Source organism: Convolutriloba macropyga, chromosome 5 (genome assembly GCF_964194025.1).
Source record: "Convolutriloba macropyga chromosome 5, txConMacr16.3, whole genome shotgun sequence".
Taxonomy (NCBI): Eukaryota; Metazoa; Xenacoelomorpha; order Acoela; family Convolutidae; genus Convolutriloba; species Convolutriloba macropyga.
The window spans coordinates 9168680-9192327 of NC_134472.1; the positions used below are offsets into that span (position 1 = coordinate 9168680).

The 23648-nt window shown below is 34.2% G+C and overlaps 1 protein-coding gene across 1 annotated transcript in view; it reads left to right on the forward strand.

Annotated features, from left to right (window-relative positions):
* LOC142339113 (gamma-aminobutyric acid receptor subunit delta-like) overlaps positions 1-6008 on the forward strand; it is an 18367-nt gene extending 12359 nt beyond the window's left edge. Inside the window, exons 4-5 of the mRNA XM_075388853.1 lie at positions 1654-1879; positions 5582-6008. Of these exons, the coding sequence (XP_075244968.1) occupies positions 1654-1879; positions 5582-5833 (478 nt within the window). The 3' untranslated portion in view covers positions 5834-6008. The remainder of the gene's footprint in view (positions 1-1653; positions 1880-5581) is intronic.
* Positions 6009-23648: the final 17640 nt, after the last annotated feature.

The following is a 23648-nucleotide window of genomic DNA, read 5'->3' on the forward strand; positions in this document are numbered from 1 at the left end:
CTTCATCATTTGTTTAAAACTTACCAAAATTTTTTATATATAGACCCCAGCATAAACGTTAAAGAACCCTTGATTTAACCACTTTCGTTTTCGGTTGATAAACCAACGACAGAGACAACATTTTCTTACCCTATCGAAAGTAATGAACTGAGCTAACTTCAAAAATTTTATACGTCTTAAGCTATACATAGCGGTAATTTTTAAGGCTGAGTCCAGGCGTAACGGCACTTTCTTTCGTTCATGAAACTCTGACTATTAATAGGACGCCAAACTGACAAGAGAAAAAATTTTCAAACTTCAAATTGACAATAGGAAAACTTTTCATTAGTTGTAAAAAATTGAATAAAAAATTATGAAAACACACGTCCAGAATGGCCACAAAAAAGAAAAAACTAGACCCATTTTAGGTTTTAGGCCCGACCAAAATGCGCGCCAGACCACGACTAAAGTAGTGGGTTCAATTATTTTTGCATGCAACTGGAATGATATTCAAAACTGTAATTGATATATTAGTATACTAAAACCATGTAGAAAGTTTCCGCAAAATTTTTTAGACTACTTGATGCAAAGCAAGTTCACATGAACCCTGAAAACTGAAGTGTTCCGTAAATTCCAGAATGTTGTTTCCAAATTTGTTGCTGGCGCTTTTTTATGAATGGCGCTAGCTACCTGTTAAAACTAAAGTGTTTGTTAAAACTAAAAATCGTATATGACCTGCTAGGAAATCAAAAAAATGTTGTATGTGGGGTGACCCAGTGAGATACTATCTCACTGGGTCACCCAACATACAACATTTTTTTGATTTCCTAGCAGGTCATATACGATTTTTAGTTTTAACAAACACTTTAGTTTTAACAGGTAGCTAGCGCCATTCATAAAAAAGCGCCAGCAACAAGCACAAAAATGCGAATAATAGATACCTAAATTGAGCGGAAACGTACTACAAGATTTGTTACCTACTTTTCGCACCGAATGTTCTTTTATTTCGCAAAATTGGCGGAACCCCTTTTGCGAAAAGTAAGATACAAAGGATGTCATCTAATTTCGTTCATTTTATGTAGCTAATTTTCGAGCCAATTTTACTAAGGCGGAAATTTTGGGGTATACCTCTGCACTGTAATGTAAAGTGCTTGCTTTTAAATTTTCCGCCTTCATTTATATCTGAAAGGTCTGCTTCGAATGATACCTTTTTACAGTTTTTTTACACCTGAGAAGCTGCTAACAAGCCTTACATACAATGCGTATAAATATAATTGCGAAATATATTAACAATTAATATTAAATATAATTGCGAATTATTTCAAGACTCAATTGTAAATTCTACCCATTGCAATAAATGGTCAATTAGTGATGTTCAAAAACACAGTTAGAATGCTTGGTTTTATTTCACCAGAGATGAAAGGAGAAAAATTATTCAAGCACCAAATTTGATTAGTGAATGATGCATTTCATTTTTTTTTCAAATTATATGCAATATATTGATGTAACAAGTCTAAAAAACAATTTAATATTTTTCTCTCTCAAATTAGATTGAGATAAAGAACTATTTAATGTCCGATTTTTGTCAATTTGAAGATACCAGCTTACCTGAATTTTCCCAAAAAAAGTCTTTAATTTGTCCATAAGTTATAACTTATGAGCCAATATTTTTAGCTGGATAGTGTTCTGGATAGATCCCATGTCCCTGCCGGAGAGACTGAGCATTTCCATAGCACTTATACTGTCACAGTTGATTCTGGTAGTTGGCGAGGAACAAAGTATGCCGACTTCGAGTGACCTTAAACTCCTTGACCTTTATCTGATGGTCAACTTCCTCGTCAATTCAGCGGCTCTGATAGAATGCCTGTTTGCTTCCTTTCATGCGAAACGAGCAGAAGCTGTAAGCTTTTTTCGTATATATATTCCCGGGTCCAATGTCCTCCCTAAAATCCTCCCATTTTGATGTAAGAATGGGGGGGTAATTTGTCTATGGGGGGTAAATTGATGTAAGAGTGTGGGGGTAATTTGTTCAGAGGGGGTAAAATGATGTAAGAGTTGGGCTGCAATGGGAGGACTTTTAAGGAATTACCCCCCTGACTGAAATTGCCACGTAAGAGTGGGCTGCAATGGGCTGCAATGGGAGGACTTTTAAGGAATTACCCCCCATGACTGAAATTGCCATGTAAGAGTGGGCTGCAATGGGCTGCAATCGGAGGAATTTTCAGGAAGTAACCCCCTGAGTGAAATTTCCATGTAAGAGTGGGCTGCAATGGGCTGCAATCGGAGGACTTTTCAGGAATTACCCCCCCTGATTGAAATTGCCATGTAAGAGTGGGCTGCAATGGGCTGCAATCGGAGGACTTTTCAGCAATTACCCCCACTGACTGAAATTGTCATGTAAGAGTGGGCTGCAATGGGCTGCAATTGTAAGACTTTTCAGGAATTACACCCCTGAGTGAAATTTCCATATAAGAGTGGGCTGCAATGGGCTGCAATCGGAGGACTTTTCAGGAATTACCCCTCTGACTGAAAATGCCATGAAAAAGTGGGCTGCAATGAGAGGACTTTTCAGGAATTACCCCCACTGACTGAAATTGCGATGTAAGAGTGGGCTGCAATGGGCTGCATGATGTATGAGATGGGCTGCCAATGGGGGAAACTGGTGTAAGAGTGAGGGGGTAATTTATCCATGGGGGGTAAAATGATGTAAGAGTTGGGCTGCGAAGGGGGGTAAAATGGTGTAAGAGTGAGGGGGTAAATTGTCCAGAGGGGGTAAAATGATGTAAGAGTTCGGCTGCCAAGGGGGGTAAAATGGTGTAAGAGTGAGGGGGTAAATTGTTCAGAGGGGAAAAAATGATGTAAGAGTTGGGCCGCCAAGGGGGTAAAATGGTGTAAGAGTGAGGTGGTAAATTGTCCAGAAGGGGTAAAATGATGTAAGAGTTGGGCTGCCAAGTGGGGGGGGGGGGGGGTAAAATGATGTAAGAGTGGGGCTGCAATGGGAGGATTTTTTAGGAAAATGCAGCTCAAAACTCTTACGTCTTTTTGAGCTGCATTGGGCTTCCAAGGGGGTAAAATGGTGTAAGAGTAAGGGGGTAAAAGACAAATTAACCCCCCACTCTTACTTTTTTTTGGTCTGCCAAGGGGGGTAAAATGGTGTAAGAGTAAGGGGGTAAAAGACAAATTAACCGCCCACTCTTACATTTTTTTTGGTCTGCCAAGGGGGGTAAAATGGTGTAAGAGTGAGGGGGTAAAAGACAAATTACCCCCCAACTCCTACATTGTTTTACCCTCCTTGGCTGACCAAAAAAGATGTAAGAGTGGCGGGTTAATTTGTCTTTTACCCCCTCACTCTTACACCATTTTACCCCCCTTAGAAGCCCAATGCAGCCCAAAAAGACGTAAGAGTTTTGAGCTGCATTTTCCTAAAAAATCCTCCCATTGCAGCCCCACTCTTACATCAATTTGGGCGGAAAAATTCAACCCGGGTTTTAATTGTAATAGATGCCAACTCCGCTTCGAGGTTTCAATTTAAATTAATTTAAGTCTGAGTTGAATTTTGATAATTTTTTTGTCGCAAACTGTTTTATGACGGTGACAGTCGAAAATTTTGAAAGTAGGCTATTAAGGAGCTATTAAGTTTTGTTAATCACTAGATTTGTATTTAATCAATTTTTCGGGGAAAATTTACTCAATACGAGGTTTTGAACCTGTACCTAGTCAATGTTTGCATGCTCGTCTTATGATATTGTGCAACGGGTAAACTAATTTTATTATCCGATTTTCTGAGACGAAAAGTTTAGCTTTCGCTGAAAGTAGCTTCCGCTGAAAGAATTTTTGCAAAATCTCTCTTGAAAGCTGCGAGATTAGGTGAAAAACTGGACTGGGAATTTTACATGATTTGGACGCGTTTAATTTTCCAAGAGTGGAATTAACTGGCAGAGAAATGTTTTTGTTTACTTCAATCACAATCTTCAAAATCCCACCCACCAGCATTATGTCGCCAATGTCCGAAACGGAAAATTTCAAAAAACCTTTTTGTTTTGTGGAATTTTCACCATGTATTTAGTCTAAAACCTTACAGCCCGAAATTTATTAGTAATTATTTGATATCAAATTCAAAGACTTAATGGTAAAAATTGTGACAAGTGCTATGGGTAATCTCAAACCATAATTATCTTCTTAACCCACACTTAATATCGAGACCGACATTTCGGAAATTAGTCACCAATTAGGCTTTCTTTCATTGCGGTAATTAGATACTGTGTTCTTGGGAAAGGAGTGTTTGAAAGCAGCTTTGAACTAGCTTATCTAATGGACCCTAATCCCATTTTTTTAAGAAAAAATTACCGGTATTGATATTTTTTACTAGACTTTTGAATATCGGCCACGTAATACTGTTTTGCATTAGATTTCTTAAAATTGTTTAAAAAATTCCCGTTCAATTGGGATTAATCACAACTAAATTGAAGAAATTATGTTTCGAAATGTGATACACGCTATTCATTATCATTACCCACATAGATAGATTAATAGTTCAGATGACCAATAGTAGGTTTGAAACGCAATAAGTTGTTTAATTTTTGTAATTTTACAGGAAATATTTGGCTCGTTTTCTGATTTTTTGTACAAAAAAATCTACCGCAAAATGATTAGAATTTTTGGGTCTTACTGAGCCTAAGACAGTCGGAAACAGTTTTTGTAAGCAAAAACTACTAGCAAAATGAATTTCAATGTCATAAAATGCTTTTATAACTATTAAAACAAATTGTTTCTTGTTAGAATTTTTGTTAATATGATATTTACCACTTTGAAATTTCAAGGTTGCAACTAATAGAACAATTTGAATCAAAACAGTCGAAATGATTTGACAAGGTGTGTAAGCAGAACGACAAAACAAAACACTTTTTTCAACTATGCAAGCTGAATAAGTAAGTAAAACTATATTTCCGAATCGAAAAAAAAGAAGATGTTATCAACAAGATCGTGCCTTAAAAAACTCCCGCAAAATTGACAATGATGAAAATGGAAATAAACACACGTGATAGTAACAACGATTTGATGCGGTAGCCAAGCCATGATTTAATAAAAGTAATGACAGAAGATAAAAGGACAAACATGACAAAAATAAATTTGTTACATCCAATTGCCCTATCAGTTAGGAAATTGTTTTTGATACGTGGCATTTCATTTTTTGTGCCAGGAAACATGATTAAGGAACATCTGAAACCTTGGGTTTTTGAAGCTCTAGAGTGTTGTTCGCCTCTTTAGATTCATTATTAAACAAATAGCTCGGTTATAATTTTATTTTACAAGGCTATATACTGGTTCGTTTATATTAGTTCATTTTATATTATGAGAGTTTAGGGTCAAGAACTGCCTTTGCAATTTTGCATACTTGAAGGTATTGATTGAAAAAATAAGCTAGCAAATATATCTCCAAAGCAACCAAAATAACTTTGATGTCGTAAGTTTCGGTACCAATACCAGAACAAAATCGTGCAATAAAAAGTCAGCGGACAATTCAACAGAATTGCTCATGCAAAATCTAAACTTATAACAAGTCTTTTCATTTTTATATCAATTATACATTTTGATTTTTCAGCGTAAATTTGCAGTTTCTCGACCAGACACCAAAGACTACAATTTAGTGGATCAAAGTGACACTGTGCAGAAAAAAGACAATTGTGTGTACAGTAAAGACATAGAGGTTGTTACAAAGCCGGAAAAAGTTGAATCTGAAAAAGGTGAAGACTCCGGCCACAATTTGATTGACGCAGTTAGCAGGATCACATTTCCACTCGGATTTATTCTTTGGAATTTTGGTTTCTTCCTGGTCATAACACAGAAGATCTGAGAAAATGTGATGAAACGGCCGCTTTATCGGGAGAACCAGCATTTCAGAGACAATCATATTTTGATACGAAAATTAAGTATTCCACGTGTATAGCAAACATGTTATTGGCTTGATTTTCCCATTACTATTTCCATAACCTGCACGCTAATTTCAAAATATGGTAGAGTTTTATGAATTCCACAGTATGGCTGATTGATAATCAGAAATCAATTACAATTCTCAAACACTCTTTTACATGGCATATTTTAATAAAATTAAATGACATTGTTGGTCCTTCGCATGATAGACCCCCGGGACCGAGGTTTCACACTTAACCCACTCCTAATGAGCAGTGATTAGGGTTTTATGCGTATTCCACTCCTATTTATCCTTAAAAGAGTGCAAGAGTGTTTTTTAAAAAAATTACATCGTATTTACACTCTTTTCTCCACTCATTTTACAATCTTTGCAAAAAGTGTAATTTAAGATAGACTGATAAAAAAATTACACTCTTAATATATACCATTATAACCAAAATGAAACGTTTAATTTTTGTATCAGTTGACGCAACGGTTAGTACAAAAAGTGAAAGTAACCTATTCGACAGAGCGAAGATCCTAACTACCTCCTTCCACTTTTATTTTTCAAAATTACACTCTTATAGTTACACTCTACCAACCTTAATTAGGCGGAGAAAAAGGGGTTAATTTTTAAATCTTTACACTCTTTACACTCTTTCCCCGTTACTGTTGGGGAAAATCCTCGGCCCTGGCTATTGCGCGTTCTGCTTTGGCTGTGAATCGTTAATTTATAAACAGCAGAGATCGTTAATTTGCGGACAGCAGAGAAAGGACATTAATTTTTAATTACTTTTTTCAAGTCACTGTGTTTTGCGCAATAAAACCGTGTGTCTATCTCGGAAAATGTTGAGAGACTAGAGAAATTCATGGCAAAAGTAGAAAAATTCAAGTTTTTTGGGCAATTTTTTCCAAATAACTTGCTTATATTCGTATGTAAAAGTGATCAATAAGGTGGAAATTAACAACAGCTGATGAATAACAGCAATTGGTGAATAGTTTAACAAAAGTGCGTCGGTTTACTAAATTGGGAACAAAAAATCTCAACCAGAGATCGTCTTTTGAAAAAAAATTGGCATCCGAAATTGGTCTTAAGCAATTATAAACAAAATTTGCTGTAACAATATTTAGGTTTCCACAACCAAATGAAGAACGGAAAATAATGGTTTGGTTGACCGGAACTTTCTGTGCAAATAATAAAGAAAATCAGAAATAATTGCTTAGTGAGTATTAATTTTTTTACGTATGCTTTTTGGATTTGCAATTTTCTAAAACTTTGTATAGTGACTATTTTGGGCAAACTGATTATTTTTCTACTAATAATAGCAACTAGTGCAAACCAATTTTTTTTAAATTCCAGCATATATCATTGTTTTACTTGCAATTAATAGCTGTTTTTGTCGTAATTTTCCGATGATTTTGTTGTTCTATTATCATTTTTTATCTTTCTAAAATTACAAAGTTTTGGTGGTTGTAGATGGCATTCGAGTAATTTTAACTCGAATGGTGTTTTGGCTCGAGCATTTGACTCAGGCTGAATACGTTTGTTATAGCCCAAATGCAACTAAATTAACTTAAAATTGTACGGGATCAAGTTTCATTTCGGAAAAAAATGATTACAGAAAATCATTACGGCTCAACTTTAAAAGTACGAATCAATCTATTCGGCGTGTCAACTTTAAAAATCGATGCAAAATTTAATAGTTGCAATTAAATTAATTTGTTAATAGTTGTAACAATTGCAGTATTTAGCGCTGAATAAGGTGAAAGCGGTGGGAATGAAATTTTGACTGCTAAAATCTTACGTCAATTCACCGGAGAGAACCTTAATGCAAGTGTTTTCGCAAAGAAATTTTACTTAAACCACTTTTTTGGCACAATGAAAAATTGGAATCTTTTTGGTTCTGTTTGTCGTGCATTTTCCATCAGCTGGGTTCAGTTCGTGTTAGCCGCCATGCTATTTTTTCTTTTTTGATCTTGCTATCTGAGAAATTTTTCCACTAGATATCAAATGTAAATTTTGTTGTTGTTCGGTTGAAAATGATGTTTGTTATGACTCTTAACACAAAAATACTGGCTGCTTGTTTGTTGTTTTCACTGTTTAAAAGTTTGACTGTTTGTCTGCTGGCTTATTGATGGTTGGACCATGATTTGTTAAATTGCAATTGAAAGAGTAATTTGTATTTTTTGTTTAATAATTTCTTGTTCGAAAACATAGTCTCCAAGTTTTACCGTTATCGGTTTTTTTCACTTTTCTTTATTTAATTTATGTTATCTAAGAAAACATAATCAACCCTTTGCCGAAATGATATCACCAAAAGGGTTCTGGTAATTTATAACACACAGCGGGTCTTTCCCATTATAACCCCCCATGAATTTATAGCCCCCCATTATGGTATATTTACAATGATTGGGGGGCTATAGGTTATCTGACCACTAAGCTGGGGGGCTATAATGGGAAAGACCCCACACAGCTATTGTTCATTGCTAATTAAAGAGCGGTGTCCCTTAATACCACAGCAGATTATTTTTAGCAGCGTTTCCTAACCATTCTTTTTTCCGCCCGCATTAGCGGCAGGCTACAATTTTTTTTGTTCTATGTCCTCAGATTTCACTCCATCATTGTTGCCCAATAGCACGTGCAAAACTAAATCTCTATTCTTCTATTATTTTCCAGAACGTGAAAAAATGTGTGTTATATATTAATTGATGATATTATTATTCATCGGTTAAGAAAAACCTCGCACGTTTTTTGCAGACTTTTTTTCTGTTTTTAGCGGTGAAATTTTTATTTTCGCCGCATCCTGTTAGTAGCCATGATATGTCTTTTTTATCACTTAAATAAAACTTTCACGCTAAAAATCGATGATCCTATGAAAATTCACAGCTAAAAACCATGAATCTTACAAGAATCAACACCCGTTTTCCATATATTGGAGTGAATCTTATTTAAGTTCCTCAGTTTTGCTTTAAAAGTACGTGACTTGTTGCGCAGTGCTGGAGAAAGGTATAAAATAATGGAGATAAGATGTGTTATATATGTCATCATTTGAAATAATTTTATGTTTTGCTCTTAAATTTTTGTGCTGAGAGGTATGCCAAATTTCTTTAAGAAACTTGGCGAGCGAAGCAAAAAAATTCAAAGGCGAGCGAAGCAAAAACAGAAAAATTTTGACAAGCTTCACTGATAACCGACAAAAAATTTCACACTTTACCACGAAATGATTGAGAGCGAGTTCTTTATACTTTCGGTCAGCAAAAAAGGTCTCTATTGTGGTTTCAACAAACGTCATTGTCGTCAAAATAAGTCTAAGCGAAAACACTAAAACTTATATGGAAGAATGTTTTGTCATGCTATAATTTGAAGACCCCGAATTGTGAATATAATTGTACGATACTGTTGACTTCATCAAAATTAATTAGAAAAGTGAAAAATGAAATTTACCATCAAATTACAGAAATCATTGGTAAACCAATTTAAAAAAAGGCATGGATCCAAAACGAGAAATTTTTTTCTGACAAATAGAACCGAATAATTTTTGAAGTTGTTCAGTTATAAGATGCCAATTGTGTTTTAATTTTAGAGAAATAAAACTGATAAAATATCGTTTGTTCTCAACATAAATTGTCGATATTTGTGAAACAGAAACAAATTAATTTTCTGTTTGCCAACATTCAAGCACTTCTGGAATTAGCAAGATGAAAAACAAAACTAACAACGAAACCTATTAGAAAACTGCTTTTACAATGTGTTTTCTCAATGTTTTGTATCGACGAGAGCCCAAATTTGATCATTGAGCTTGAAATATCTATTTTTTAGTAGACAGGATACCAACCAATTGTTATTGGTTTGAGAGAAAGAAAGAGCTGAGATATGAAATAAGTTTACCAAAACAATAATTAAGCGTAGCTTATGCATTTTCATGCCTGCACTTTTGAAAGAGTTTCATTTATAAAAAAAAATTAATGTTAAATCCAGCTCATTTAAATTTGAGAGCCTTTGGTAATCTTCGGCGCTGATTGGAGGCGATTTGTTAGGAAGATATCGATCATGAGGAATTTTTTGCTCTAAGCATGTTTTCATGAGATACATTTTAAGAAAAATATTTATGAGAAAAATATTTGTTGAATGTATTTGTCGGGCTTAAATTGCAGTAAAAATGGGGGAAAATTTTGGACACATTTGGTGAGATTTTTCAGTGTTTGCAAAACCCCTACATATGGAAGCAATTTCAGGGAAAATTGTGCAAAAAAAGTAGAAGAATTTTTCGAGTTTTCCTTATTTTCGGATCAAGCAGTTCATAGCTGACCACAAAATTGGAGTTCTCCTAGCTTTTGAAACGAGCAAACTGTCCTGAAAATCGAATGAAGAAAATACCATCGTGTCAACAATAGGGGCTCCGCACTGCATTGTCTTTTTGCGTCAAGAATACCGGATGGCCGAGATCTCCAGAGGAAGGAAAAAATTTTGAACAGGAGAGGGAATAAGAGTTTCTGTATTTCTCTAATTCATTTAGCAACAAAATGGAAAAAAGACTTCCGACTATTGAAATAACTAACACTATTACGAACAAGCAATAGTAGCAAATATAAGTTGAAAAACTAACAAAAACTTTAAACACCTGTGCGCGAAACAATAGATAAGGATTTCACATAGTCTCCGGTCACATGGAGGCAGAACTGTGGAGCCTCTGTAAGAGTCTATGAAGTGGCCAAGAATAGTGTCCGCGTACCGAAACCACTCGGAGTTGTAGTTTTCAAACTCATAACAAAAGTGACCGTTTGCTATGGAGAGGAATATGACTGATGATGATCAGCACGGAGTTCGATACGTAGTGGGATAATAGGTTTTCATAAATTAGTGTTTATTGAGATGAAATAGCAAAAAAAGTGAATAGCTGCTGTCATTTAAAACTTCTTCAATAAATCCAGCTCCCTTGTTTTTAGAAGAACATGAAATAACTGTTCTCATTGCACTTATCGCTGTGGTATGCTAAAAACTAAAGCTCAAAAATGTTTGCCTTTACCTCATTTCATCTCATTTCCAGTAAATTAGCTTTTAAATTATCGGTTGAAGTAACCTGAATGTGGATTTCATAAGATTTTAGGTGAAAAATTTCTGCTTTAACATCGTATTTTTTCGAAGACGTTTATTTTATTTTTATACACAGTTAAAAAATCTTAAAAATGTCTGTCCACCGGATAGCTACAAACGAAGAATGGTTAGAAACTCAAACCTCGTTTGAACAGGGAACATGCAAGATTATCAGAAATTTCGTTGTTCTCTTTTCAAGAGTACATTTCGCAACTGAATTGGCTGAAAAATTTCGTATGAAAAAACTTGTTTTCAAATCTTAACAGTTTTGACATCTTAAGGACAAAAGTTAAAAGTTTTACATATTGTTTACTTTTCTGAGGTAAACAAGGTGGAGACTTTTATATTTTGTCTGTGCCAAATTATCCAAATAATGTTCAATTCAAAACTGCTGGTGACGTTTTGTTTTCAGAAATAGTAGAAAAATGATGCGGAATAATTATTTTAGAAATTTGTCTTTGAAAAAGATTTTCAGACGTAATTTTTAGTCCAATAACGATGACTCCGATCAGCGGAGCACATTTAGGCTCTTCAAAAATCTTCATCGTTTTTCATTTCGAATTTACAACTTTAGAAACAAGTATTAATTTTATGAACACCTTTGTAATGCGTTTGAAAATCCAAGTGAATTTACCTGAAAATCCGTCTATCTTTTTACTATTGGGGAATTTTTTTTTCAATAAAAGTGCTAAAAAAACGCAAGAGCAGTAAAATTTAGCAAAATTTTTTATGTAAATTGAAACCGGTAATCGCTGAGTCGTTATCTCTTCGCAAGTCAAATGAATTTAATAAAGATATTGTTTTACAAAAATTAGTTGTACTCAAAAGATGTCATTTTCTCGGAGAATAAAATAATTGGTCCTGGCGCAACCAAGGTTGAGGTCCAGTCTCAAATTCTCATCTGATCAGACTCACTCGAGCGCACACCCATTTGTTTTCAGAGGAAAATAACTGGGTCTGAACGCCAGTTCGAGACTGCATTTTAGACCAGTGTCTGGAGATGATCTGATCAGAAGTTTCCTTGCTCTGGAACGTCTGATCATGGGCGGAATCGAGCGCAATTGGGTCTAATCGTAACCGCTTCGAGTGCACAAAATCTGATCAGATTTTTTCCTTTTTTCAAATTATTATGAAATGATGGCTCTGCCAAGAGCCCAGGAAGATATCTATTCTGAGCAGACAGTCATTTGGCGTCTATAGCCGTCAATCAGAACAGTAAGGGCAAAAGAGTTCGACCGCAAACAACTGGTCAGTCCCTTTAAAAATAGGAACAGCAACCGTAGATTCGGAAGTCTTCAAAAATAACGGTCTGAGTTGATGTATGGTGCCGGCTAACTTTAGCACTGCATGCAACGCTTGCTTTTTCTGAAGTTTGGCAAATTTTTTTTTGCTGGTGAAATTAGTTTTTATGAAAAGCATAAATTGTAATGATATTTAAAGTCTCGCGCGTGTTTAACTTTGCCTTTGATCAAACGTTAATTTTTGTCCGACAAGAGACTACAGTTAAACGCTCAAGACTAGTATTCAAAAGTTTCTATTTCCAAAGTTTTGAGAAATCTTGATTTCACAAAAATACTTCTAAATTTGAATTGACTTGACTATTTTTTGTGCTGGTGAAATTAGTTTTTATGAAAAGCATAAATTGTAATGATATTTAAAGTCTCGTGCGCGTTTCACTTTTGCCTCTTATCAGACTTTAATTATGTCCGACCAGAGAATACAGTTAAACACGCTCGAAACTAGTATCCAAAGGTTTCTAATTCCAAAGTTTTGAGAAATCTTGGTTTGACAAAAAATAATTCTAATATTGAATTGTCTTGACTAATTTTTTGTGCTGGGGATATTAGTTTTCATGAAAAGCATATATTATAAAGAAATATAAAGTCTCTTGTTTCTTTAACTGAAATCTCTGATCCAACGTTAATTTGGGCTAAAAAGTCTAATCATAGTGTGATTATTGTCTGGGCAAAGGTCTGACTCTGAGTCTGGCCCATGTTCTGGAGATGGTCTGATAAGAACTCCTTTGATCTGGAAAATCTGACCAGAGATATTCTCAGTCTAAAAAAACTGATCAAGGACAATTTTGGTCTGAAAAGTCTGATCAGGGACAATTCGGGTCTGAAATCTCTGATCAGAGGTAATTTTGGTATGGAAAATCTAATCAGAGGAAAATTTGGGTCTGCACCTCAACCTTGGAATCTTCAGATTTACTAATTCATGGGGACCCTTTTTTCTCTCTTTTAGCTCCATCAATGGCTAATTATAAACAAAAAGTATAAATTGAAAACTAATAATGAATATTGAAGTCAGAAAATTTACAGTTCTGCAACGCTTCCCAGATTTAGGTGCGCGACTCTAGACTGATCTGATCAGACAATTTGGGTCGCACACTGGTGGCGTGTTGCGACCCAAAATACATGGTCTGGGAAACGCTTGAGTCGCACGATGGTCTGGACAATGGTCGCACTACGGTCTGATCAGAGTGAAAGTCTGGGAAATTTTCTGGACAATGGTCGCACTGCGGTCTTATCAGAGGGCAAAGTCGCACTATGGTCTGATCAAGGATCGCACAAAAATCCGGACAATTGTCGCACCACGGACTGCTCAGTGGGCAAAGTCGCACTATAGTCTGATCATAGTCGCACGAAAGTCTGGGCAATGGTCGCACTACGGTCTGATCAGAGACCAAAGTCTGGACATAAGCCCCAAAATTTGACTGAAGACCATTAACTGACCATATTTATTTGACTGTAGTTTTTTTTACTGTTTTTGATGACTCAATAAAAATTTGCAGGCAGTTCAAAACGACTTTTTGTTTTTTTTTTAATTAGTTTGTCCTAACCTCAACAAGATATACTAAATTATTAAATTTTAAGTTGAGTAGCATATTGGTTTGAATTGAATAATTTAAACAATTAGCAACGGCTTATAACATGTATTCAGGAATGGTCTGTTTAGAAGGAGCGTTGGTCGCACCAAAGTCGCACAAAATTTTGGATAGCACCAAAGTCGCATGAAATATTTGGGTCGCACGATAGTCTGATCAGAGGTATTTGGGTCGCACGATGATCTGATAAGAGGGCAAAGTCTGGAAAATGGTCTGATCAGAGCGGTTTAGGGTCATGCACCTAATCCTGGGTTGTGTTTCACTCTCAAATAATCGAATTAGGCTAGTGAACTATTCATACGGTAATCAAAGCTTTTGCCTCTTATTGCTTTATGACCGCCGATGTTTCTGGTATCCATGAAAAATCTATTTGATTTCACGACAGCTTCTGAAGTCAAGTTTGCATGTTCTGAAAGGCTTCAATAATTATACGATAGTCTGATCAGAGGTCTGTTTGAGCGCACTTAAGACTGATCATAGACAATTGAGTTAAATAAACATAATCAAAGAAGAGTTCAAGCCCAAATAAGTCTGATCAGAGACAATTTTGTCGCATATGAGTCTATTCAGAAACGATTTCAAGCGCAAGTGTGTGAAGAGAAACAGTTTAGAGTGGAAATAATTGAAGTCCGAACTAAAAAAAATCTCTCATTTGGTTAAGGTTTGTTGAAAAGTTGATAGCTCTGCTAACAGCTAACAACAGATAATCGGCTTGGTTCGAAACACCTTCGAAATGTACTTTGGAAAATTTGAAAACATGTTTTCATTGCGTGGAGGATGTTGATTCAATTCAATTGTTAACTTAGATCAATCAACTGGTAACAAAAACCTCCAAAATTACGAAATTATGTAACGTTATGATACTGAAAGTTTTTTGTACTTGCTGTTTTGTTAACACTTTTTTGAGCAAAAGTGAGTATGATCAAAAACGATTTCGGGTGACGGACAGTCCAATCAGAGGCGTCTTCAACTGCAGGATACTCCGTTTAGAGACAATATAGAGCGCAGAATAGTCTGATTGGAGACACTTTAGAGGTCAAAAGAGTTTAATCAGAAACATTTTGGAACACATAAGTCATAGGAGCTTTTAGTTGCAAATTTTTAACAATATTTTCCGTTGATATTCCGTTTCATAATGCCAGTCAACAATCAAGTTTTTCTTTTCTTACCCGGGTTGCCCATCATACAACTTTCCTTTATTTCATACATGGTCGTGAATGATCCCCGGTAATCATACAAGGTCATATATGATTTGTATGATTTCCGCGTAATTATACAAGTATCATACAAAAAATTAAAATAGTTGTAAACCACTCTAATCGTAACAGCTATAACGCTCAATAAGAAAAACAAACTACACCAGAGTCACCCAACGATGAGTTCTTGAGATTCATTTTTCCAGGTAATCATATTCTTGTCAACTTTTAAAGTTAAAAAGTATAGAATCCGCATTGTTCTGAAAGAAAGTCCTTGCACTCAAGAGGTTTATTTAGGATAATGCCCGGGTTGACCTCATAATTGAAAAAGTTGTAAAATTACAACTTCCTATTATGTCGTCTATGAAAAGTTGTAATCCTAAGACTTTCATAAAATGAGAGTTGTAATTTATTAAATTTTTAGACAAACCAGGAAATGGGCTAAAACAAAGAGCAAATAAACTGTTTCAAAAAATTAGTGAGCAAAAAATCGGAAACTATTATTTTTCTGTGGTACCGTATTTATGAAAAAGTTGTAGTCATAAAACTTCATACAAAAAAAAATTTTTTGCAAACCTAACATTTAGACATCGCAAGTATGTGATCTTTTGGCAATTGCCTGTTCTACACTCAGCTAAAATTTGAGCCTCAGATCACAAAGTTTTGCATTATTTTATGTAAAAGTCGTAGTCATAAAACTTCATAAAGCAAAAAAAAATTAGAGTGCTTATTAACTGCCGATTTTAATTTAATGCATAACTTGATGACGTTTTTTGATGCCTATTGACTATTTTCAGCTGGCTTTTGAGGTATGTGAACCCTATTTATAAATCACTGTGATTGGAGTCAGTGAAACAGCTGATTTCAAAAGGGAAAAATAGTATAAACCATATTAAACACCAACCCTGAAGACCCTGGAGGCCTTATTATCACGTTTTGTGGTGCTTACTAATCTAGCCAGACGTGATGTATGCAATATAAAGTTTAAAAACGTGTATTGAATTAATTCTCCGGAAATCGGAGTTTTAATTACGTTATCACCAGTAACGTTAACATAAAACTTATTATTTAAGCCTGAGAGAAAAACTGTTTTGTGACAAAAAGTTCTGACGCCCCCTTTTTTGGTTTCAGCAGTGCCAGAGCCTCAGTACGAATGCCGTTCTGCTAAACAGCGCTTTTTGAAAGGGTTGTAAGACTAACCAATCAGATCATTTATGGTTTTCAAGATGAAATGAAAAGTTTAAGATTTTTGAACATAATCAAAACCTGATTGTCTCGAATGATATTACTGATAATGCAATATAAATTTGTGAACAGAATTTGTGCTTAGAATTAAAATGATCTATATATGAGTTCTGTAGGAGCAAAACTTTTTCTACCTATCTTAACTCAAACCAATTCCCACATTTATTATTCCTGCACTAAATGTTGCAAGAGGGCAGTAACGCGCCTAAACGGTCAAAAAGTGGCCATATGTTTTGCTTCGCACAATTCTACTAATAGGCATTCTTAGAAAAAGTCTGAATAGGTGGTTCATTCTAACAACAAGTAATTCGAAATGGCTACTTTTTAACAAATTGTCACTGCCATATACAAGTTAAATAAAAAAAGTCATGTTATTGTTATGCAAAACGTAAGATTTTAGTTTCTGTGTCTTTTCTCTGTTAGAAAGAATGCAAGCTGTTATTTAAAGGCGATTGTTTTGGTATGTGAACCTTCTTTGTTATTCAATATGATTGAAGTCAGTGAAACAGCTGATTTCAAAAGGTAAAAATAGTATAAACCATATTAAACACCAACCCTGAAGACCCTGGAGGCCTTATTATCACGTTTTGTGGTGCTTACTAAACTAGCCAGACGTGATGTATGCAATAAAAAGTTTAAAAACGTGTATTGAATTAATTCTCCGGAAATCGGAGTTTTAATTACGTTATCACCAGTAACGTTCACATAAAACTTATTATTTAAGACTGAGAGAAACTGTTTTGTGACAAAAAGTTTTTCGTGCCCCATTTTTTGGTTTCAACAGTGCCATAGCCTCAGTACGAATGCCGTTCTGCTAAACAGCGCGTTTTGAAAGGGTTGTAAGACTAACAAATCAGATCATTTATGGTTTTCAAGATGAAATGAAAAGTTTAAGATTTTTGAACATAATCAAAACCTGATTGTCTCGAATGATATTACTGATAATGCAATATAAATTTGTGAACAGACATTATGCTTAGAATTGAAATGATCTATATATGAGTTCTGTAGGAGCGAAATTTTTTCTACCTATCTTAACTCAAACCAATTCCCACATTTTTTATTCCTGCACTAAATGTTGCAAGAGGGCAGTAACGCGCCTAAACGGTCAAAAAGTGGCCATATGTTTTGCTTCGCACAATTCTACTAATAGGCATTCTTAGAAAAAGTCTGAATAGGTGGTTCATTCTAACAACAAGTAATTCGAAATGGCTACTTTTTAACAAATTGTCACTGCCATATACAAGTTAAATAAAAAAAGTCATGTTATTGTTATGCAAAACGTAAGATTTTAGTTTCTGTGTTTTTTCTCTGTTAGAAAGAATGCAAGCTGTTATTTAAAGGCGACTGTTTTGATATGTGAACCTTCTTTGTTATTCAATATGATTGAAATCAGTGAAACAGCTGATTTCAAAAGGGAAAAATAGTATAAACCATATTAAACACCAACCCTGAAGACCCTGGAGGCCTTATTATCACGTTTTGTAGTCCTTAATGATCTAGCCAGACGTGATGTATGCAATAAAAAGTTTAAAAACGTGTATTGAATTAATTCTCCGGAAATCGGCGTTTTAATTACGTTATCACCAGTAACGTTCACATAAAACTTATTATTTAAGCCTGAGAGAAACTGTTTTGTGACAAAAAGTTTTTTGTGCCCCATTTTTTGGTTTCAACAGTGCCATAGCCTCAGTACGAGTGCCGTTCTGCTAAACAGCGCTTTTTGAAAGGGTTGTAAGACCAACAAATCAGATCATTTATGATTTTCAAGATGATTGGAAAAATTTAAGATTTTTGGGAATAATCAAAACCTGATTGTCTCGAATGATATTACAGATAATGCAATATAAATTTGTGAACAGATATTGTGCTTAGAATTAAAATGATCTATATATGAGTTCTGTAGGATAAAAATTTTTTCTACCTATCTTAACTCAAACAAATTCCCACATTTTTTATTCCTGCACTAAATGTTGCAAGAGGGCAGTAACGCACCTAAACGGTCGAAAAGTGGCCATATGCTTTGCTACGCACAATTCTACTAATAGGCATTCTTAGAAAAAGTCTGAATAGGTGGTTCATTTTAACAACAAGTAATTCGAAATGGCTACTTTTTAACAAATTGTCACTGCCTTATACAAGTTAAATAAAAAAAGTCATGTTATTGTTAAGCCAAACGTAAGATTTTAGTTTCTGTGTCTTTTCCCTGTTAGAAAGAATTCAAGCTGTTATTTAAAGGAGATTGTTTTGGTATGTGAACCTTCTTTGTTATTCAATATGATTGAAGTCAGTGAAACAGCTGATTTCAAAAGGGAAAAATAGTATAAACCATATTAAACACCAACACTGAAGACCCTGGAGGCCTTATTATCACGTTTTGTGGTGCTTACTAAACTAGCCAGACGTGATGTATGCAATATAAAGTTTAAAAACGAGTATTGAATTAATTCTCCGGAAATCGGAGTTTTAATTACGTTATCACCAGTAACGTTCACATAAAACTTATTATTTAAGCCTGAGAGAAACTGTTTTGTGACAAAAAGTTTTTTGTGCCCCATTTTTTGGTTTCAACAGTGCCATAGCCTCAGTACGAGTGCCGTTTTGCAAAACAGCGCTTTTTGAAAGGGTTGTAAGACTAACAAATCAGATCATTTATGGTTTTCAAGATGAATTGAAAAGTTTAAGATTTTTGAACATAATCAAAACCTGATTGTCTCGAATGATATTACTGATAATGTTATATAAATTTGTGAACACAATCTGTGCTTAAACTTAAAAGGATCTATATATGAGTTCTGTATCAGCGAAATTTTGCTTACCTATCCTACCTCAAACCAATTTCCACAATTTTTATTCCAGCACTAGATGTTGCAAGGGGGCAGTAACGCGCCGAAACGGTCAGAAAGTGGCCTTATGTTTTGCTTCGCACAATTCTACTAATACGTATCCTCAGAAAAAGTCTGACTGGATGGTTCTTTTTAACATCAAATAATTCGAAAAGGCTACTTTTTTACAAATTATCACTGCCATGTTGAATAAAAAAAGTCATGTTATTGTTATGCAAAACGTAAGGTTTTAGTTGCTGTATCTTTTCTTTGCTAGAAAGAATTCAAGCTGTTATTTAAAGGAGATTGTTTTGGTATGTGAACCTTCTTCGTTATTCAATATGATTGAAGTCAGTGAAACAGCTGATTTCAAAAGGGAAAAGTAGTAGAAACCATATTAAACACCAACCCTGAAGACCCTGGAGGCCTTATTATCATGTTTTGTAGTCCTTAATGATCTAGCCAGACGTGATGTATGCAATAAAAAGTTTAAAAACGTGTATTGAATTAATTCTCCGGAAATCGGCGTTTTAATTACGTTATCACCAGTAACGTTCACATAAAACTTCTTATTTAAGCCTGAGAGAAACTGTTTTGTGACAAAAAGTTTTTGTGCCACATTTTTTGATTTCAACAGTGCCATAGCGTCAGTACGAGTGCCGGTCTGCTAAACAGCGCTTTTTGAAAGGGTTGTAAGACCAACAAATCAGATCATTTATGATTTTCAAGATGAATGGGAAAATTTAAGATTTTTGGGAATAATCAAAACCTGATTGTCTCGAATGATATTACTGATAATGCAATATAAATTTGTGAACAGAATTTGTGCTTAGAATTAAAGTGATCTATTTATGAGTTCTGTAGGAGCAAAAATTTTTCTACCTATCTTTACTCAAACCAATTCCCACATTTTTTATTCCAGCACTAGATGTTGCAAGAGGGCAGTAACGCACCTAAACGGTCAAAAAGTGGCCATATGTTTTGCTTCGCACAATTCTACTAATACGCATCCTCAGAAAAAGTCTGACTGGATGGTTCTTTTTAACATCAAATAATTCGAAAAGGCTACTTTTTTACAAATTATCACTGCCATGTTGAATAAAAAAAGTCATGTTATTGTTATGCAAAACGTAAGATTTTAGTTGCTGTATCTTTTCTTTGCTAAAAAGAATGCAAGCTGTTATTTAAAAGCGATTGCTTTGGTATGCGAACCTTCTTTGTTATTCAATATGATTGAAGTCAGTGAAACAGCTGATTTCAAAAGGGAAAAATAGTATAAACCATATTAAACACCAACCCTGAAGACCCTGGATGCCTTATTATCACGTTTTGTTGTGCTTACTAATCTAGCCAGACGTGATGTATGCAACATAAAGTTTAAAAACGTGTATTGAATTAATTCTCCGGAAATCGAAGTTTTAATTACGTTATCACCAGTAACGTTAACATAAAACTTATTATTTAAGCCTGAGAGAAAAACTGTTTTGTGACAAAAAATTTTTGTGCCTCATTTTTTGGTTTCAGCAGTGCCATAGCCTCAGTACGAGAGCCATTCTGCTAAACAGCGCTTTTTGAAAGGGTTGTAAGACTAACAAATCAGATCATTTAAGGTTTTCAAGATGAGTTGAAAAGTTTAAGATTTTTGGACATAATCAAAACCTGATTGACTCGAAGGATATTACTGATAATGAAATATAAATTTGTGAACACAATCTGTGCTTAGAATTAAAATGATCTACATATGAGTTCTGTATCGATGAAATTTTGTTTACCTATCCTACCTGAAACCAATTTCCACATTTTTTATTCCAGCACTAGATGTTGCAAGAGCGCAGTAACGCACCTAAACGGTCAAAAGGTGGCCATATGTTTTGCTTCGCACAATTCTACTAATACGCATCCTCAGAAAAAGTTTGAAAGGATGGTTCATTTCAACAAAAAATATTTCGAAAAGGCTGCTTTTTAACAAATTAACAGCCATGTACAGATTTTAAAACGTCTTGTTATTGTTATCCAAAAGATAAGCCTTCAGTTTATGAGTCTTTAATGTGATATATGTAATCCAATTCATTTTTTAAGGCTATTTTGTAGTATATGAGCCCTATTTATAATTCAATGTCATTGGATTCAATGAAACACCTAATTTCAATAGAGAAAAATTCTTTTAACCATTTTAAACACCAGAGTGGAAGTCTCTGGAGGCCTTATTATAACGTTTTTTCTGGTAGACAAATCACGCAAAGGACTGAAAGAAAGAGCAAATAAAATGTTTCCAAGATTTAGTGTGTAAAAAATTGGAAACTATTATTTTTCAGTGATACCGTATTTATGAAAAAGTTGTAGTCATAGAACTTCATACGAAAAAAAATTTTTTTGCAAACCTAAAGTTTAGACATCAGAATTGTGTTATCTTTTGAAAATTTCCTATTCTACACTCAGCTGAAATCTGAGCCTCTGATCACAAATTTTTCCATTATTCCATGGGAAAGTCGTAGTCATAAAACTTCATAAAGCAAAAATAAACCTTTGAGAATAACTGATTATTTTTTGGCCGTTAAATGGTCAGCACAATAACTGAACGTCTATTTACTATGTTCCTTTTTACAACCATTTATTTTCTGGTTGAATACAAGGCTACAAGGCCGACACAACATGACTTTTTGAAAACAATGATTTTGTTTAAAAAAAACTGTCTAATTTTTTTAAACAAAGTGATAATGTTTGTCCGTTAGTTCTGAATACCAAGTTGTCTAAAGATAGTTCTATAATGCTCATTACCACGAAAATGTTTTCCAATAATGAAAAACTGTTTGTAATTCCAAAACAAGTTTCATTTCGTTTTTGCACTATGAACAAGTTCCTATTTTTTTTTCTTGTCTGTTATTAGAACTGTGCCTATTCAGTATTTACTGCGAGATTCCCTAGTTATGTAGTGCCATTAAAAAACTGACTATCCCTTTCGTCTACTGATATGATCACTTCCGACTTTACAAAGTTGTTTAATAGTTGAAAAAAGATTTTTATTTTGAAAAATCAGTAAAATTAAGATGGATTTCTTGTTCTTGGGCTTATAAATTTCTCTTACATTTTTGTTTTGTAACGTTATTGGTATAAAAATGAAGCTTAGTTAATGCGTCCCATTGTGTTATTGTTTAGGTACTTAATTTTCTCACTTTTTATTGCAAAAAAAAGACTTTGCAACTGCCCTAGTTAAGGAAAAATCAAAAAAATTGAAAAAATCAAAAACTTTTGAGAGGAACTTATTATTTTTTGCCGTTAAATTGTCAGCACAATAACTTAACGTCTAGCTATTATGTTCCTTTTTAAAACCATTTATTTTCTGGTTGAATACAAGGCCATCACAACATGATTTTTTGAAAACAATGATTTTTGTTTAAAAAAAACTGTCTAATTTTTTTAAACAAAGTGATAATGTTTGTCCGTTAGTTCTAAATACCAAGGTGTCTAAAGGTAGTTCTATAACGCTCATTAGCACGAAAATGTTTTCCAATAATGAAAAATTGTTTGTAATTCCAAAACAAGTTTCATTTCGTTTTTGCACTATGAACAAGTTCCTATTTTTTTTTCTTGTCTGTTATTAGAACTGTGCCTATTCAGTATTTACTGCGAGATTCCCTAGTTATGTAGTGCCATTAAAAAACTTACTATCCCTTTCGTCTACTGATATGATCACTTCCGACTTTACAAAGTTGTTTAATAGTTGAAAAAAGATTTTTATTTTGAAAAATCAGTAAAATTAAGATGGATTTCTTGTTCTTGGGCTTATAAATTTCTCTTACATTTTTGTTTTGTAACGTTATTGGTATAAAAATGAAGCTTAGTTAATGCGTCCCATTGTGTTATTGTTTAGGTACTTAATTTTCTCACTTTTTATTGCAAAAAAAAAGACTTTGCAACTGCCCTAGTTAAGGAAAAATCAAAAAAATTGAAAAAATCAAAAACTTTTGAGAGGAACTTATTATTTTTGGCCGTTAAATTGTCAGCACAATAACTTAACGTCTAGCTATTATGTTCCTTTTTACAACCATTTATTTTCTGGTTGAATACAAGGCCATCACAACATGATTTTTTGAAAACAATGATTTTTGTTTAAAAAAAACTGTCTAATTTTTTTAAACAAAGTGATAATGTTTGTCCGTTAGTTCTAAATACCAAGGTGTCTAAAGGTAGTTCTATAACTCTCATTAGCACGAAAATGTTTTCCAATAATGAAAAATTGTTTGTAATTCCAAAACAAGTTTCATTTCGTTTTTGCACTATGAACAAGTTCCTATTTTTTTTTCTTGTCTGTTATTGGAACTGTGCCTATTCAGTATTTACTGCGAGATTCCCTAGTTATGTAGTTCCATTATCAAGCTCGTTATCTCTGCCGTCAACCGATATAGTCAGTTCTGGCTATTCAATGTTGATTAATAGCTAAAAATAGGTTTTTAATTTGAAAAATCAGTAAAAATAGGGTGATTTTTTTGTTTTTGGGCTTATAATTTTTT